Consider the following 17,531-nt stretch of genomic DNA (forward strand, 5'->3'; position numbering starts at 1 on the left):
ACACCTCCCTCCCAGACATAGGCAGGCAAGGGAAACAGGAGGGACAGGAGCACATGGGAGGCTATGCTGCTAAACCCCTGAATCCTGGTACATCACAGAGCAGAAGGTGACAGTCGCTGTAGCTCTGCACCAGCTGTCAGTGGCAAAATGTCACTGGTGAGATGCAGCATTTGTTCCTGTCTAGGCAACAAAATTCAAGTGTGTGCAACCCTGAAGTACCTGGCACTTCTGTGTTCTGTATTCCTACACCACAGCAGGAAGCAGCATGATGCATCCAAAGGATGCTCTGGTACTCCTGTTGCCAGGTCCCCTAAAGCTGCCCAGGCAGTGGTCCTGCAAGCACAACAGGAGTGAGCAGCTTTGCTTCTCTGCAAGAAGCACCACACCACCACAAGCAGCATACAGCTCAGCATCCAAATGCTTTGAACAGGCACCCTGGGAAGGCATTGGAACCAGCCAGCAAGCTCCTTCCATGTCCAGAGTGGCTGTCCCCATGCAATGCAGAGGTGCTGCCATACCCTGGCTGCTTTGTGTCCAGCCTGGAAGCTTGTGACTATGTAAACTCACCCAAATGGATTTAGGACAGCTCAGTGGAGCACTCTGGCTGGGCTCCTCAATTTCACAGAGCCCAAGGATGCATAGATGTCTTTAGTGGAGTTAATCAGCAAAATTCCCCTCTAAGATCCTCTAAAAGCAACCATGGACAGGCTGCCAGGAAAAGCAGTGAATTCTGGAGGTTCCCCATTTTGTCCTGTTTTCACAGAGCTGGATTCCACACCAGGACCCAACCACCCCTCATAACCTTCTTGCTCCTGCCTAGACCCATTATCATGTAGGGCTCCTCCAGCTCCCAATGCCACCAGCGACTCTCAAGTGGAATCTCTCTAAAGCCACCACTAAAATAAGCACTGAGTCCTCTGCCATCCTGAAGAGGTGTGAGCTAGTGGTGTGTCAGATGTGTGGTGGCAATGGGGACTAAGTCACCCCAAGGAGGTGAGAGCAGGACAAAGCATCATCCATCATTATCATGGGTTATGGAACTGTCAGAGGTGACTGGAGCTCGGAGCTGTCAGGCTGATGCTTCCTCCCAACTCCTCATCCCTTCATGGGTGGGCTGCATGGGGCAGCATCCACAAATGAGTGGGCAAAGGGCTCCAGAGCAATAGGGACACGGAGAGCTGTGGGCAGGGTAAGGAGCATCAGCAGACACAGATGCAGGATGCCCAAATCCCACAGTGATGGGCTGGAGGGGACACTTGTCATGGAGAGAAATGATAACATGCACAGTAATAGTATTAGGCACACCCAGATTCCCCCAGGAGAGAGACTGGAGGAGCAGCATTCCCGTTTTTCAGGACCCCCAGGGCCTGGGAGGTGTGAAGGACTCACCCTGCTGGCTGTGCCTCTGGGCATACACCACCACCACCGCAGCGAGCACCACGCAGCAGGCTGACCGGACAGGGTTAGCCATCTGTGGAAGCAAACACAGGCAGGAGCAGTCAGGGTTTGCCCCCAGTGCTGAGAGCCCCCAGTGATGGGACTGCAAGGAGATGACTGTAAAACCAACTCCATCTCAGCCAAAGGGAAATTCACTGCAAAATCAGGCATTTTGCTGGCACACACTTCATCACCTTACATGGGAGGTGTCTGGAGGTGATGATACACCTTGCACAAATGCTCTATTTTCCCCATCTCATTTTCAACATTTTTCTTTGGAAAACCAACCCCTGATGCCAGGATGTCCTTGGTAGATCATCCTAGCAGCCAACAGTACCTGCAAATAGGTTGCAGAGGGGTTTTGAGGAGATGGGAGCACAACCAGATAGTTCACAGCTGCAGTTGGTACTTAAAATGTGCAAGATGTTGATCTCAGCACAGACCTCAGCCTCAGCCACCTGCCATCAATATCTTGATGAGCCACAGTTGTCCCCCACTTCTCTGGGCTGAAATAGGGTGCAGAGGCTTCTCTGCTCTGGCTAGTTGTGCCTTGTCTCAGGGGATGCTGTGGTGTAGGGAGGTGAGGAGGGGGTGACAGCTAAGAAAGCAGGTGATGAAGACATCCTGTCCACACCAAAAAGCACCCCCAGGAGTGGACAAATGGCAGCAACAACTACAAGGATACCTTGCACAGCCCTGCCAGGCTGGAGATGCCTAAGCTCTCATTTTCTTGCAGCCAGGGCTGGCAGAGGAGACTAGAGCCAGGAGGGAGCTGCTGGGGACAGCAATGGGAATGCCGGCCCACCCACCAGGAGGTAAATAGCACCATGCATGAAGAGCAAATTGCACCTTCAAAACCATTTAAGCCTCTCTAATCTCCAGTGCCATATCGGTAACGTGCACAGGATTGCCTTTTAATCTAGAACATGAGTATGGGCTCATTAGCCAGATGGCATCCATTTAAACTTAAATAAAGGGGGAGCTCTATTGGTGAGAGAAAAAAAATCCAGCAAAACATATTCCATTATCCAACATGACTGTTGCAGGAGCCCAGATGGACTCGGGTTCACAGCAAACCTTTGCAGGGCTGGAGGGGAAGGCAAGAGCAGCTGGGTGGGATTTCATGAGCAGATTTTGGGTGCAGCTGGACCAGCCTGATCTCAAATGTCTCTCAGGGGCAGGGATGCTGGGGGAGACAGTGGGTCTGAAGAAGACAACCCTGAAGACAAGCAGAGAAGGGATCCATGCCCTTTACTACTGATCTTTCAGTGCTGGGTTTGGGCAAGAAAGGCTGGTGTCAAGAGCCATTCTCATGAAGACATGCAAGCCCCAGACCCAGCTGCTAGCCCTCATGGGTCACCTTGAACAAATCACTCTAACTGCCTCCCCTGTGCCTCAGTTTCCTCGGCTGTAAAACAGAGATAATGAAGGTGACCTTCCTCTGAAAGCTCTGGATGAGGAGTGCTAATGCTAATTACAACATCCTTATCACTCCTTCTTCCCTCCTGCTTCTCTCGTGCCTGCTCTCCACTGCCTTTTCCATGTGTCCCCTCTGTGCCCACAGCATGGCTCCCAGGCTGCCACCCTGCCTGTGGCAGCTCAGGGAGTGGGTGGCAGCTGGAACCTGAGGCACCCTGAGGCAGGTGGCAGTGCCACCTCCTGGGGCACTGCTGGCATGTGAGGCCCTGAGCAGCACCTGAAGCCCAGGTGCTGGCTTTCCCTATTTACACTCAAATTCACTTTCCACAGAATATTCCCTTCCTACAGCCCTGGGAGGTGATGGGTGGCACCAGGAATTGAAGCAGGCAAAGAACCAGGGGCCAGAGCCTCCCTTCACCACAATCCAGGTATCTCCAGCTAGTGCAGCCACCCCATTTCTGGGGACAGTGGCAATGACAGGAGGCAAGACACGACCCCCCCAGCAATCAGCCTGCTCTTTGAAAAGTGTGAAATCTTCCTGATGTAGCCTTAGGCTTGGCTCAGTGTAAATATCATCACCAGCATCATGCTCTACCTCCCAGCCCTGCCAGGGAACAAAGCCACCTGCTGCCCACCCCCTGCTGCTCCTTCCTCATCTCATCAGCTCTTAAAATAATTGCTGCTGCTCCTGTCCATGTGCCTAGGCCAGCATCAAAACAGACACAGTTATGCAGCAAGAAATGGTTCCTGTCCCAAAGCACTGACAGTCTCAAGGGATAAAGATGGAGTAAGAGGGAGCAGAGGGACCCAGATAAGATCCCTGAGGACTCTGTGGCATGGCCAGGATACAGGCAGAGGCTTCCAGTGACAGCATAGAGAATTCACCACTCAGCTGCTCTCACCCTGGAAAACCTCATTTCTTCTTAGAGATGAGCCCTGTGGCAGGAGTGGAGCTGTTTTAGGACAAAAAAATCTACCCAGAAAACCAACTTCTTCTCACTTGAATTGCAATTTTCCATGCAGTATTTGCTTTGTTTGACTGTTTTGCCCAAAGACATGTTGATTTTTTTTCCCCCATAGCATATAACAAAGCCTTCATAATTTCTGCAGATGCTTCCAGTGCAAATTTCCATTGCTGTATTGCTCGCTTCTCTGTTTCTCTAGCAAAAGCCAGATCCTCAGCATCCAGGTGTACAGGTCAGTGAGCAGCAGCTCACCAGGTGTACAGGTTCCTGAGCTCTGTCCTTGTGCCAGCAGGGAACAGTTTACAGGTGATGGAGGGGAACCACATTTATTACACAGCAAAGCCCACAGTGTGAAACTCAATCATCTGTGCAAAAGGTAGATTTTGTCCCTGTAATGAATAATTTCTTGGAGGTAGCGAAGAAAGGAGGAGGAAAGGGGGAGAGGGAACGTATGAAGTGGTGGACCAGCAGCTCTGGAGCCATCCTCCCTGTCCCCAGCTTCCTTTTTGATAAAGAGCAAAGGGTTGATCTTTCCCTGCCTTGTCCTCTACACTAAGGAGAGTGAGGGCATCAGGGATGATCAGTCTTAGCAGAAGGCAACTCAGCACAGACATGAGTAAGGCCCCCTCCAGCAGCTCTCAGTCTAACCAAACATGTTTCCAGGTGTGTGTTTCCTGAGCTGGATCAGGACTGAAGGGGCACAGCAATGTGACATTAGCTGTTGTGGTGTGATGGGGTGAGCACAGTCCTGGGGGGGAACAGCAGGAGTGAAAGGGATTGTATCCAGGCAAAAAGTAGGATACCACTTTCTGCTTAACAGTCCCAGTGTCCTCTTTTGAGTTGGCAAAGGGATGGATTCCTTCCAGCTCTCCCTTAGTATTATCTACAAAGATTTAGCAGTGGAGTGCCAACTGGCACCTGGGAACAGCAGCTCCAGGGCAGGGCTGTTGCTGCCTAGTGAGGGATGTAGACTGCAGCCCAATCTCCCACCACAACTCTTACCTGCCACAGGCTTCTCCGAGCAACGAGAAATAAATAAACAAACAAACAAATAAATAAATAAATCCCTTGAAGTGTTTGGCTGCCTCAAAATAAAAGTGGTAGTTTCAAAACTCAGTGTTTCCATGACAAAGTCATCCATCAGACAGTTCTCCACCAGGTGCTGTTAGGGGTCTGGCTCTGGGGTGGTGAACTGGGGGAAAACAAACTGTTTAGTCATTTCCTTCCCCTCCAGCTTTGCCCTGAGCCTTCCAAATGAGCTTTGCAGCACCTGTCCTGCAGGCGCCCACAGCAAGCACCACAGTGTGACTGCACTGCCCACAGGGATGTCTGTGCTGTGGTACAACCTGTGCTGCAGGTACAGGCTGTGGTACAACCTGTGCTGCAGACACAGGCTGTGGTACAACCTGTGCTGCAGACACAGGCTGTAGCAGCTGCAGTTCGCCTGTTCTGCTGACACCAATGGCACGTGCTGAGCTACCACCTGTGCCGCAGATGCCGAGTGTAGGTGGTACCGCACACCTGCACCACAGGTGCTGGCTGTGAGGTGGTACCGAACACCTGGAGTGCAGATGCTGACTGCAGGCACTGCAGCCCACCTGTCCTGCAGGCCAGGTCACAGTCTGCCTCTTCCTGAGGTGTGGTACTACGCCTGTAGGGCAGATGCCAACTGCAGACATCACACAGCAGGCACCTCCTGGGCCCCAGCGTTACTGAAGGAGAAACAACATCCTTGCCAAAGCCACTCTCAGTTCCTCAGCCTAGCCCTTTGCCAGAGATGCTCACACAGCTTCTCCCAGCCCCAGGGATCCAGCGTGCCTCCAGTGGGATGCCATCTCTCCCCAAGGGTAGGGTGTGATGCTGGTATGAGCAATGAAGCACCAAAGTGGGCAAGACACCCTCCAGCCCCAGGTTCCCAGGGATTGCACCACAGGTAGGCAGCAGTGCTTGGGCACGTGAAGACACTGAAAGGAGCTGTCTGCTCCTTTCAGATCATCCCTGGCAGCAAGGCGAGAGAACAGACAGAAAAACATAGCTGTCACTTAATGTCAGGCACTTGCTAACAGCCCTAAAACCTTCTGGCCTTACAGTGCCCTGTCAGCACTAAACTTCTCTTTGCTGCCTAAGAGGAAGCAAGAAAAGAGTGACTTTTTAATCTCCTTCATATGTGCTATCAGAAAGCCTTATCTGCAGAGACAGAATCCCCACTGCTTGAAAAGCTTTCTTAAATCTAATTTAAACCCCCACTGTCAATAGAGCAATTAGCACTGCCCCCCTGGACCATGAGTGTCACAGGGATGACTGTGGCCAGCTGAAATAAATTCACTCCTGGCTCTAATGGACTGTGACTTTCCTCCCTTCACCTCCTCCCTTTCTGCTAATGAAACAAAGACCCCAAGGAAGAGAATATCCTGGAGGAAGGAGCACCCCACAGCAGAGCTGCTTCATGCCTCTGCCATCCCAGTGAGCACTGCTGGACCGCTGGAAGGCAGCCCAGACCCTCCTGCCCTTGTGGTCTAAGAGATGGGCAAATGGTGGAAGGATGGTCCTCACAAAATGTCCCAGCTGCTTTTGCTGAAGGTGTGCCCCTGAAGGCAGCTGTGGACTTGCAGAGCTCTTGGTTTCAACATACACACTGAAGGCTTGCCCATCTTCCCTGGGTGCCACTGGCAAGGTGTCCCAGTGTGAAAAGTAATGACCAAAGCTGCTCCCCATATCCATGGGGCTGAAGAAAGCGGCTCTTTGGGAGGGAGCATCAGCCCAGATTAAATCAGAGCTACTTTTCAGAGGGTAGTGCAGAGTTTAGGAGCTCCAGGGATAGCTGGGATGGTCTAGGGAGGAACAAACCATGAAAAGGCTCAGGCTGTTTGAGAGTCTCCCAGATTGTCAAGTTGGCTCCCAGGACAGGTAATTTCTTGCTTCTGTGATCATGGTGACATGCTCTCCCTGGGTCAGGGAGCTGTAGAAAGACCAGCAGGGTCCTGAGAGTCCTGGGGGCAAGGTTGTCACCCTGCAGCTCCAGGGGCTGGAGGATTCCTGCTCCAGGAGCAAGGTGGGGTTCTCTCAAACCACACCTTGCAGCTCTTCAAATTGGTGCCCCAAAGCATCAGGACACTGCAGTCCACCCTGAGACACACTGGGGTGCTGTGATCCCTCAGAGGCCCGAGGACAGGCAGGAGCACAATGTCAGGAAAGCATGGCACAGGGACAGTGGATGGGAATCCCTGCAGTGACCCTGCCCAGCAACAGCCCCCGGTGCCACGTCCACTGAGGGGCAATGCTGCTGCACAGGCAGCTGCAGGCTGGTGCCCACTCCCTGCTCCCACTTGGAGCCATGAAGGGGGAGCTCAGGAACCTGCACAGCCCATACCTGTCCTCACAACTCCCACCATGCCAACCAGTTTTTCTTCAAGTGGAGGGCAGCAGTCCAAGACCAGCCATCTGCTCCAGCAGTGATAAAAGCCAGTGCAAGGAACAGCATACTAATAAGCATCACACGTCTTCAACGCCGGCACTGTGAGGAAGAACAGCAGGGCAGGAGGGGCTTGAATCCCCATGGCAGAGGAGCAGCATTGTCCCAGGACTATTCCTCAGAGAAACCAGTGCCACCAGGGCAGGAAGCTCAGCCAAGCTGCCACACACAAGCCCCATCCAGGCAGCCTCTGAGATGCAGGAAAGCTCAGACTGACAATTTCCCTCTCTTTTTACTCAACTTTCCTCTGCACTGAGCATTTCCTGGCTCCCTGCAGAGAGAGATTGCAGGAATCAATTGGATCTTTGCTTCTATTAAAGAATTGCCACAACCACTGCTTTTTATCTGGAGCCTGCATTCAAATGAGGTCTTGAGCAGTGTTTTTCCATAGATGGTGCCATGTCAGGGACAGACAGAAGAGATCAGACAGAGAAGGGAGAGAGATGAGATGTGGTTCAGGTGCTTCCCAGTGCTCCTCCCTGGAAGCTGGAGAAATCCCCTAAGATGGCCATATTTGGGAGCAGTTCCTGCTCATTCTGAGCCTCCACGCTGTGGTTACTGTGGGATGGAGCTCTTGATGTCACGCTGATTTTTGGAACTTCGATTCCCAGCCTCCACCCACAAAAGCAGAAAATTAATGATGCGGAACAAAACCAAAACAACCCTACAAAATCAAAACCAAACTCCCATACACTGAGCAAACAACCCCAAATACTTTAGAAAGGTCTTGCTGTCTCATGCCAGGTTTGGTTTGTGCTTTTCAGGCAAATGCTGGCAACATTTCTTATTTTTGTCTGTGAGGCTGCATTACCCTTCAGTGCCCCAAGGATTTTGCTCACAACCCTGTTTTCTGCCTTGGGGACACTCTGTAGCAAGGCTGCTTTATGAAATACCCAGCATCCCTTCAGATCCAAAGCTCCAGGGCAGAGAAAAGCAGTCTAGTACTAAAATCCAGACTGTGGCATAGTCATGTGCCATCCTGAGCAAAACAAAGAGGAAAAGGAGGACAGACAGGGCTTGTCCAGACTTCTTCTATCTGCTAGATGCCCACAACACAGAAGACATGGCATAGAGGAGCACAGTGTTTCCTATGGTCACTGCTAGGAGAGGTTTCGGGGCATGTCTGGCCACAGCAGCTTTAGCATGCCCCTCAATAGCACCTGCAGACACAGGTTCCACAGAAACCTTATTTTGCTTGAAACATGAAGGCTGCATCTCTAACTAGCCCTGTCTGGCTCCACTGGAGGGCAGTTCTCTGCAGCACTCAGGCAAGGAGCTGGACAGAGTTGTGGGCACTGTGTCTGAGCTCTCTGGCACTGGGGTTATGTGAGGCGAAGAGCACGGTGCTGCTCTGGAAGCACAGTGGCAAGCAGGGCAAAACTGCCAGCTGCGACCCCAACCAGGTTGCTGGCACCCTGCAGGACCCCTTTCCTCCAGTGCAGGCAGGACCACCCTGGCTTGGCCCCAGTAAACCTCCTGGTGGTGATGTTCCCAAGCCAGGGAGAGCTACAGCTCATTCCTGAATCAACACAGGCATCCAAGGACTGAGCCCACAGCATTGCTGCTCAAAAAGCAGGGCAGGTTTGTTCTTTGCCAGCTTGCTGAGAGAGAGTTAGAGGAGGATGAGAGCCTGAAGTCATGTTGCAGGGGCCCAGGGACATCCGCAGGATTGGACTGAGGAGCGCTGGAAGAGATCTTGGCAGATGTCTTGTCCAAGGAGGGGAGAAGATATTGGCTTAGCAGTACTGGGAGAGTAACTGATGGAACACCCAGTTGTACAGAGCTTCTTGGGCATTTTAAGTTTAGCTTGGCTTTTTTTTGGGTCTGTTTTTTTTTTTAAGCTGTTGGCACAGAGGAAGCCACTCCAATGACTCTGATGCTGCCTCCCCAGACACCTCAGCATCATGGAATCATAAAATCAGTCATTTAGGTTGGACAAAGATCTTCTCAAGTCCAACTGTAAACCTAACACTGCCAAGTCCACCACTAAACCCTGTTCCTAAGTGACATATTTACATATTTATGTAAAATAATACATAAATATTTACATATTTGAACACCTCCAGGGATGATGACTATGGCTTATGTTGCTTTGCTTCATCTCTCCTCCATGCCTGCAGTACAAGCTGGAAGAAGGATGGGGTATACAGAAGCCAGACAGCTTCCAAGGCCCAGGGAGAACAGGAAACACTGCTGCAGACAGTGGCTCAGCATGCCGGGGACTGTGTGCTCCCCACTGGTCCCTGCTTGCTGTCCTCCTCTGTCCAGGTTCCACAGGAGGTGCCATGTCCCCACTGCCACTAAAGCCTTTGGACCACCACCTTGGGTCACTGGCCCACGTGCTGCTGTGGGGACACAGGCCACTGCAGGCAGACAGGACAGATGTGACAGTGAGGGCATTTGTCCTCCACCTGTATATGGGCTGCCCCCTGCCTCCTTCCTCACTGCAAGAATACTGCTCAAAACCTGGGCAGGAGAAAGAAGTCTGGAGAGGAATCCTGCCTGTTCTGCAGACAGATGGGGTTTGTTGGTCCTTGCTTCACCCAGTTCCGTCACCACACTCACCCCACGTGGTTTCACAGGTGCCCAGCGTGTTCTGTGCAGCCTCCTGGGGTCTGGGTCTGCGTCACAGGTGCACCCAGTTTTTTAAGAGGGCAGCTGAAGGGGAGAACTGAGGCATGTGGATTCTCCTTATTGCCCTGATGACAAGTGACAAGGGTGGCACTGAAGGGAGGAGGTAATCCCACCCTTTGGTGACAGCAGCCCATGCTGGCTCCAGTGATGCTGGCAAGGGGCTTTCTGCTGCCAGCAGCCTCTTTGGTAGACACGGGGGTCTGCCCCAGAACTGAGCCTAAGGCTGGCAGTGGGACTGGGGTGATGTGCCTGCCCTCTTCAGCTTGCAAACACCCTCCAGGGACAGCAGTGGGTAGGAACTGACCTCTTTTTGCCCTGGTGGAAGGAGAAAAGCAGCTATAAGGGGCAGAAGCAGCATTGCTGAAATGGGCTGGGTGCACCCCAAAGCCCCAGGATGGTTCTCCTCTCCTGGCCTCCAACTGCTGCCTCTTTGAGGGGCTCTGGCTGCCAGAGCCTGGAGCCAGCAGAGCATGTGGGGTGAGACCAAGGGGCTGCTGAGGATTCCTCTGAAAACCCCTGGCAACCCTTGACCTCCCTGGGATCCTGCTCCAGACCTCACAGACAGTGTTTGATGAGGGCAAGCAGAGGATGAGGAGGGAGAAATGGAGCTGGCTGGAGGCAGCTGTGCTGAAATAAAAGTCAAGAAAGTATCTCGCCCAAAACTATGGGGAAGTTTAATTGTCAAGGACAAAAACACCATCTGTTTGTGCTGACTGTGACCTCCCACTGCCCCTGGGCTTTAACAGCTTTTAAATTAGCATGTTTGTAAGGGTATTCCCTGTCTGACATCAGGGAAGCAGCTCCTGTGGGGCAGAGAGGAGGATGGAGTGATTGTCCACTGAGACCCATACTGGGGTGGGGTGGTGCACTCGGTGGTGATGGGGGAAACAAAACACCCTTCTGGAAATGAGGATTCCCTCCACACATGGATCTGGCAAGCTCAGCATCACGGTGTGCTGCCACTGGCAGGTGAGGCATGGTGTGAGACTGTACTTGGGCCTCAGACTCTTTCCAGAAAACAAAGCCAAGAAGATGTATGCTTGGAGGAAGATTTTGCCATGCAAAGCCAGCAGAATTAAATGAATACTCAATAAAGAAGAGGTTGGATTAAAATCCAATTTGTTTTCAGCCCTGCAAGGGAGGGAAGATGCATACATTGGTACCAAGAACTGATTTAGCCATGTAGAAGTGCTCAGTTCCCTTCCTTATTTTCCTCTTTCCTGTTCTTTATGGGATACAGCATCCAAGGTGGACATACCATCACCTTCCACCCTACCTACACTGGAAAAAGTTTGAAGCCAACCTGGCCATACAGGAGAAAAACAACTCAGCTGGGAGAAGTCCCACTTTGCCAGATCCCAGAAGCCTTTTTACCCATCCCCTGAGCTTTGCTCAGTGAGCTCCCACTCTCAAGCCATGTGGCTGTCACAAAGGAGGCTGGAGGTGAGGGCAGCTGCTGCCAGTATTCCTGCAGCAAGACACATTTTCTGTGATCTGCCATGAAGACACATCCAAGGAGCACAGATCCAGGTCTTTATTCATCCTAGGGCAAGTCTAGGGGCTGTGAGTCTGGAGGTGGCCATGCAACCAGACTCCTGGAGTAAGCAGAGGAGTGCTTGATACTTCTGCTTGGCCCCACACTCCCTGCACAATCACCCCACCAGCCAGGCTCTCTCTGGACTCTCCTTCCAGTCCACAGAACCAGTGCCAATCTCTCTTTCATGCCCCTGATAGGTCAGCCCCTCTCCAAATCTGCACCATGTTCACATGCCTTGAAACTATCAGGACTTCTGATCCTGTGGTCAAGAGAAATGCCACCATCAAACCTCTTCCTGTGCATCTGCCTTTCTCAGGCTCCCTCTCTCTCTAGCAACCACCCCTAAAATCTCTTCCACACCTAAAATTACACCATGGTTTTGCTCCTTCTTGCCTTTGCAGACAAAGCAGCAGGAGGACATGAAGAACAGCCCTTGCAATACCAAATTTGACTTGGAAATCCCCTTGCCTAGCTGCACCCCAGTGATCTCGACCCCAGGAGGTTGGTGTGCTTCAATTCTCCTGCCTGGAGCCTGCACTCATTCCTCCCCTCTGTCTGGGGCCAGGGAGCAGGCAGGAGCCAGGGTGCCACCCCTGCCTGGCAGGCTGCCTTCCACCAGGCATGGCAGGGCAGATGTGAACCACGTGTGCCTTTTGTCTCAGGACCCTTCCTGCAAGCTCCAGCACCGAAGGAAGAGAAAACCACCAGCCAAGAGCAGCCATGGAGTCCCCAGTGGCCTCCAGCCCCCCTCTCAATCTCTCTGGCTCTGCTCCATCCACTAGGGCAAGACTCAGTGGAGGGGAGGGCTTGTTTTTTAATTAGAAAATATTCATCAATATTTAAAAATAAAATAATAAAAAAGTGTCAACCAGCTGGGGCCACGAAAGCTGGGGCGTTTTTGGCTTCTGACCAAGCACTTTGATAGAAAGGCTTTTCGGAAAATGCTGTAGAAAACATTTAATTTCTCCCAAGGCCTGCATATGGGGCTCATCACTTGCGCATATTGCACTGGAATATTCATGTGTGCTGGCCTCCTGCTACAGGATGATGAGGGTTCACCCGTGCAGCATGCAAAAGGGGCTCCTTTCCTTCCATTCTGTTTTTGTTTCTTTGTTGTGTTTTTTTTTTTGGTGTGTTTTTTTTTCCTTTGGAAGAGAAAAGCACAGTATTTCACTTCAATCCCTGAATATTTGTCAATGGCAGAACAAAGGAAAAACTGAGCCAGAGTCAGGTCTGCTCACACTCATCAGCTCGCTGCGCACACCGCAGGGTAGAGCCACAGATGAGCAGCAAATGCAGGGAAACAGATTTCTGCCCCTGGTTTTGCTGCTTTCCAGTTGCTTGAGCCCTTTCTGACGCTGCCTGGATGGAGAGTGGGAGCCTGATTTCTACTTCCCTGGCACAGCAAGAAGTTCCAGTTCACATCCCAGCTCCCCATTCTGGGAACCGGGAGCTGGCTCATCCTGGACTTGCCGCTGGGTATATCCATTAGCTTTCTGCAAAACTCAGACAAAAAATAATCTTTGTGGCCACAGAGTAGAGCCTGAACCAGCAAGGGGATGACTGCCATGGCTTGTTTGGTGCCTCATCTCCCCCCAGTGCTGCTGGCTCCCTTTCTCTGGCTCTGGCTGCACCCCTCATTCCTATCAATCTGCTCCCTACAGCTCCAGCACTTCCCAGCACAGAGTGTACCAGCCTTGCTGGAGCAATTCTGACTGGCCCCAAAAAAACCTTCTTCCTGGCAGAAAAAATTCAGAGTTCTAATTAGGAGAAACCCTGGGCAAGGAGAGGGGAAAGGAAAAGAAACCATCTGATGCCACTGTCTCTGTGGAAGTGAAGTCAAAGACAGCTCAGGAAGAGGGCACAGCTCCTGCTGGGGTTGCAGAGGAGCCTCTGAGTGCAGCAGCACCTTTGTGCAGACTCAAACTGTTGTTCTTAGAGACACTTGTGAAAAGTATTAATAAAAAAGGATCTACTGAATCTTCAAAACAGGAATCATGCCTAAGAAAGTGTGCACACTAGCGTGCACACAGACTTTATTGATTCTCATATGTTTTGGCAAGCTTTCCCAATGGGAAAGGGGAAGTTTGATGCCAAGTGTATGCCTAGGCAGGGTCTGTAAGATTCACTATGGAAAAACAATTAAATGCAAAAAAAAAAAAAAGGTCCTTAAACCACATCTCAAGCACTGTGCCCAGTTTTGGGGTCTGGTACAAAATTGGCAATGCTGACCTCCAACCAGTCCAGGAAGGGTGATGATGAGGCTGAGGCACATGGGGATGATGAAGACAGGTTGAGAAAATGGCTTGCACAGCCTGCAAATGTGATGGTTTTGGAAAGATTGAACAGCAACCTGACAGCACCTACCTAGAGATTACTGAGATGATGGAGACGGGCTGTTTCCCCTGTGGTGGGAAGATGAGAGACAAATGGGCATGAGCTGCAAGAGCTGCAACAGGAGAGGTTCAGGCTTGCTATAAGGAAGGCAGTCTCATGACAGTCACCTGCTGGAAGATGAACTCAGACAGGTTGTAGGACCTAAGGCTGGAGGTTTTCAAAACCCAAATAGACAAAGTAAACTAGTCCACACTCAGTATTCACCCTGCCTGGGTCAGGATTCTGGACTAGAGTTTTCCCAGGCCATTTCTTACCTGGTTGGACAGATGAGCATGCCATTGCCAATAAAAATTAAATATAATGAGGTTCTCCACAAATTCTGAGGGGGATGGACCTGCTTAGTGCTTGTTTCAAATAATGGAAAGCAAAATCTGGGTGAACACATCTGACGAGCTCTCTGCCTGGAGCGGGACGTACAGCATGGAGACAAACAGAGACCATGGGACTGCAGTGTGTCAGGGCCAGATCCCGTGCTCAGCTCAACCCCATTGATGAAGTGGAGACCAAGGAGATGGCTGTCTGTCCCTCTTCCAAACTTCCTTCTGCAGGGACCGCCTCGCATGACACCAGCAAGTGATTAACGAGCGGCCAAGCCCGTCAGCACGCCGCCTGCGTGCATGGGCGCTTTGCATGTGTGCGCAGCGCTCCCCGGGACTTGGCGGGGAGGGCAGCTGGGGAGAAGAGCGCTGACAAGCAGATGATTAATTGAAATGCAAGCGGGAGGAAAAGCAATGTCCGCTAAAACTATCAGGCGTCGCGAGCATGGGAAAGGAACTCTGAGACGCCGTCTCCATCTCTGCTCCGCACGCATGGCGCCTCCCAGATCCACTCTGCTTGCCAGTCCTTTTCCTGGCTTCTATTTTTGCAGGTGCAATTTTGTATTTGAAAATAACCATGCTGCACACGCACATAGATATATATATACATATATTTTTCCTTGCCGTCCCCCCGGCTCATTGCACACAGAAACAGCAGTGATGGGAGAGCAAACCTCCCAGTCTGCAGCACACGGCAGCAATTAGACATCCAAGTGTTAGTTACCCCACACCTTGGGGTGAAGGCACCCAAAGCCTGGGCTCTCTGCGCCGTCCGCGCCTTCCAAGAGGCGCAAGCTCAAAAACACGTACATAAAGTTACCAGTTCACACTAAAATAATAATAATATTTAAAAAAAAAAAAAAAAATTAAATAAAAGAGTCTGAAAGCTCATGTCTGGCTCAGCTCTGACCTGTTGCACAGAGTCCATAAATTATATCCCAGTGTTGGAGCTGGCGTGATTGCGCTATCGGCAAAAAGGGTGAGAAAGCTTCTGTTCCTCATCTGACATCCCTCATCAGCTTGGGTCACCAAATAAATGGAGTGAAGATGTAATGTACGTACTGTTCCCCTGAACCACGGCTGGGAAAAGAACAGAGGGGGAAAGAAACAGGAAAGTGATGTCCTAGGGGGAAGTTTGAAGGGGCAGTGAAGGGATTTTGTTATGGCCAAGGTCAAGGACAGAACCCTAGAAATATCCTGCCTCCAGCTCCTTCTCTGAGGAGAAGGACCAAAGAGAAGACCAAAAGGTCTTTCTGTAGAAAGAAGAGGATCCCGAGCTTTAAAGTTTTGGGCTGAAAAATCAGGGATGTGAACTTGCTGATGGCTTCTTGATATAACCATAGTACAGATGATTAACACCAGATCCTTATCTGAGTGAACACCGAGCAAGTGAGACTCTACCTATCACATGAGCCGAATGTGGGGGAACCTGATGGAGCATGGTTATTAACAGGTGTTGCTTGGCAAGCTGATCCCCAGCCAAGACAACTAGCTCAAGAAATTAACTTTGTGAGTTGTTCAGCACTTTGCTGCTCAGGTAATGAGTGGACCTGTAGGCAATTGCATTGTAGGACTCCACAAACTGCTTGTACCATTGACATGGTTTAACAGACTGCTGTTTATGAGACAGAGCAGTATTTAAAAGACACATTTCTCTCAGAGCTGCACATAAAATTTGATAGCTAAATAGCTGTAAATGCTACTGAAGTCTGACAACTCAAAGAAGAATCAAGGGTCTGTCATGCGGAGTATCCGCCAATACACCCGGCCCCGCAGAGCCAGTGAGACTTCCAGTCTCATAAAACCTTTTTTATATTGGAAGTGAGAATTTGTGCAGCGCATATGAACTCTCTTTTATTGGGCTGGTGTGATGCTGAGAAAATGCAGTTAAAGTTGTACAAGTTCTCCTTGGAGCGCTATCAGGGTGCCTATAAATCAAAAGCTTTATCCTGGAATGAGTTTACTAAATAAACCTTCTTTAATTTGGGCTCATGCTGAGCAGCAGGACCACAGCAGGGGTGGGTGCCTCCTCTTGTCAGTGCCCATTTGCACTGGTGGAGTGGGGAAAGCCCTGAGCGAGAGGTCTCTGGCTCATCTCCCCACTCTCGGAGCCAAGAGCATCCCAACCACAGAGCATCCTCCAGAGCCTGGCACCATTCTCCTCACTCCTCTCATGGAAGTTCGACCCTCCTAAAACACTCGTGACCCCCCACAGTGCTCCCTGTTCACAGTCCCAGCCCAGCTGCTGCCCTGAAGCCAGTCCAGATTTCCATGCCTATGCAGCTGATTCAGAGAGCTCCTGGGAGCATCCTGGGCTGGAAGGACCACAGACCCACCTTCAGCACCCAGTGGAAATGGAGAATTTCCGAACCTTCACAAAGGCCTGGAGTGCTTTGGTTGGGGAGGAAGATTTGGGCCAGCTCCCTAATTCCCCAAAGACTCCTACAGCTGCATTAATTATTTCATCTTAGTCTGGCTTCCTCATTAGGCTAACCTAGACGGCCCGTGGCTGAGTGACAGCGAGCCAGTCTGCAAGAGCCCGAGCCAGCAGTGCTGGAAACTATGGGCTTGATGTGATTTACGTGGACTAATATTACACATATCTCAAACATGCAATCTTTAGAGGACCTGAGGCTGACTTCTGGGTGGAGGAAAGCCCACGCACTGCCGGCAGCGCAGCATCTGGATCAAGCCTGGGTATCAGCCTCTCACCCCACACCTAGCCAGCAGGGTAAAGCCTGACGGTGGGAGCAATTCCCTCATGGATGCCCTGAAGGCACAGGGAGAGGAAAGCCCCAGCACTGCTGCCAGCGGACCTGAGTGTGACACGAAACATCTGTGTCAATGCAAAGGCCAGGAAGCACAGCTCCTCCAGAACTGGCCACTTCACCCCACTGATGTGGCTGTGAATTCAGCTAATTTTGGCACTGGGCTCCCCCTGGGATGTCTGTCTTTTGTGGGCTGTAAGAAAGATGCTTTGGGGCATTACACAGATCTCCTTTTCCCAATACTTCCAAATCTGAGGCTTGTGTGTGAATCCACTGTATTCGGCCGTCTCTGCAAACAACTGTATAGAAATACAAGAATTCGGCCCTTTTGAATCCTCCAGGGAAAATTCAAAGCAATGAAGAAATATGAGTTGTTTTTCAATGAACCTATTGAAAAAAGAAAAAAAAACCCAAAACACACCACCCTGAAAAAACCCACAATACTTTTCAGCCCAGTTTTGCCAGCAGTACAGGTCTTTTTCCCACAGTCCAAGGAATCAACACATTTTCAAATCACTCCTTCTTATGGTATTGAATATCAGAAAAAGATTGCCTTTCATTCAGCAGCTGTTTTGGGACACTGAG

At 50.9% G+C, this 17,531-nt stretch overlaps 1 protein-coding gene across 9 annotated transcripts in view; it reads right to left on the bottom strand.

Annotated features, from left to right (window-relative positions):
* CNTFR (ciliary neurotrophic factor receptor) overlaps nt 1-17,531 on the bottom strand; it is a 200,055-nt gene that overhangs the window by 81,409 nt on the left and 101,115 nt on the right. For all 9 annotated transcript variants that reach the window (XM_086866645.1, XM_086866642.1, XM_086866646.1 and 6 more), the window contains one exon: nt 1,390-1,471. In XM_086866645.1, coding sequence (XP_086722771.1) covers nt 1,390-1,471 — 82 coding nt within the window. The remainder of the gene's footprint in view (nt 1-1,389; nt 1,472-17,531) is intronic.

This window comes from Cyanistes caeruleus, chromosome Z (assembly GCF_971803275.1).
Source record: "Cyanistes caeruleus chromosome Z, bCyaCae1.hap1.1, whole genome shotgun sequence".
Taxonomy (NCBI): Eukaryota; Metazoa; Chordata; class Aves; order Passeriformes; family Paridae; genus Cyanistes; species Cyanistes caeruleus.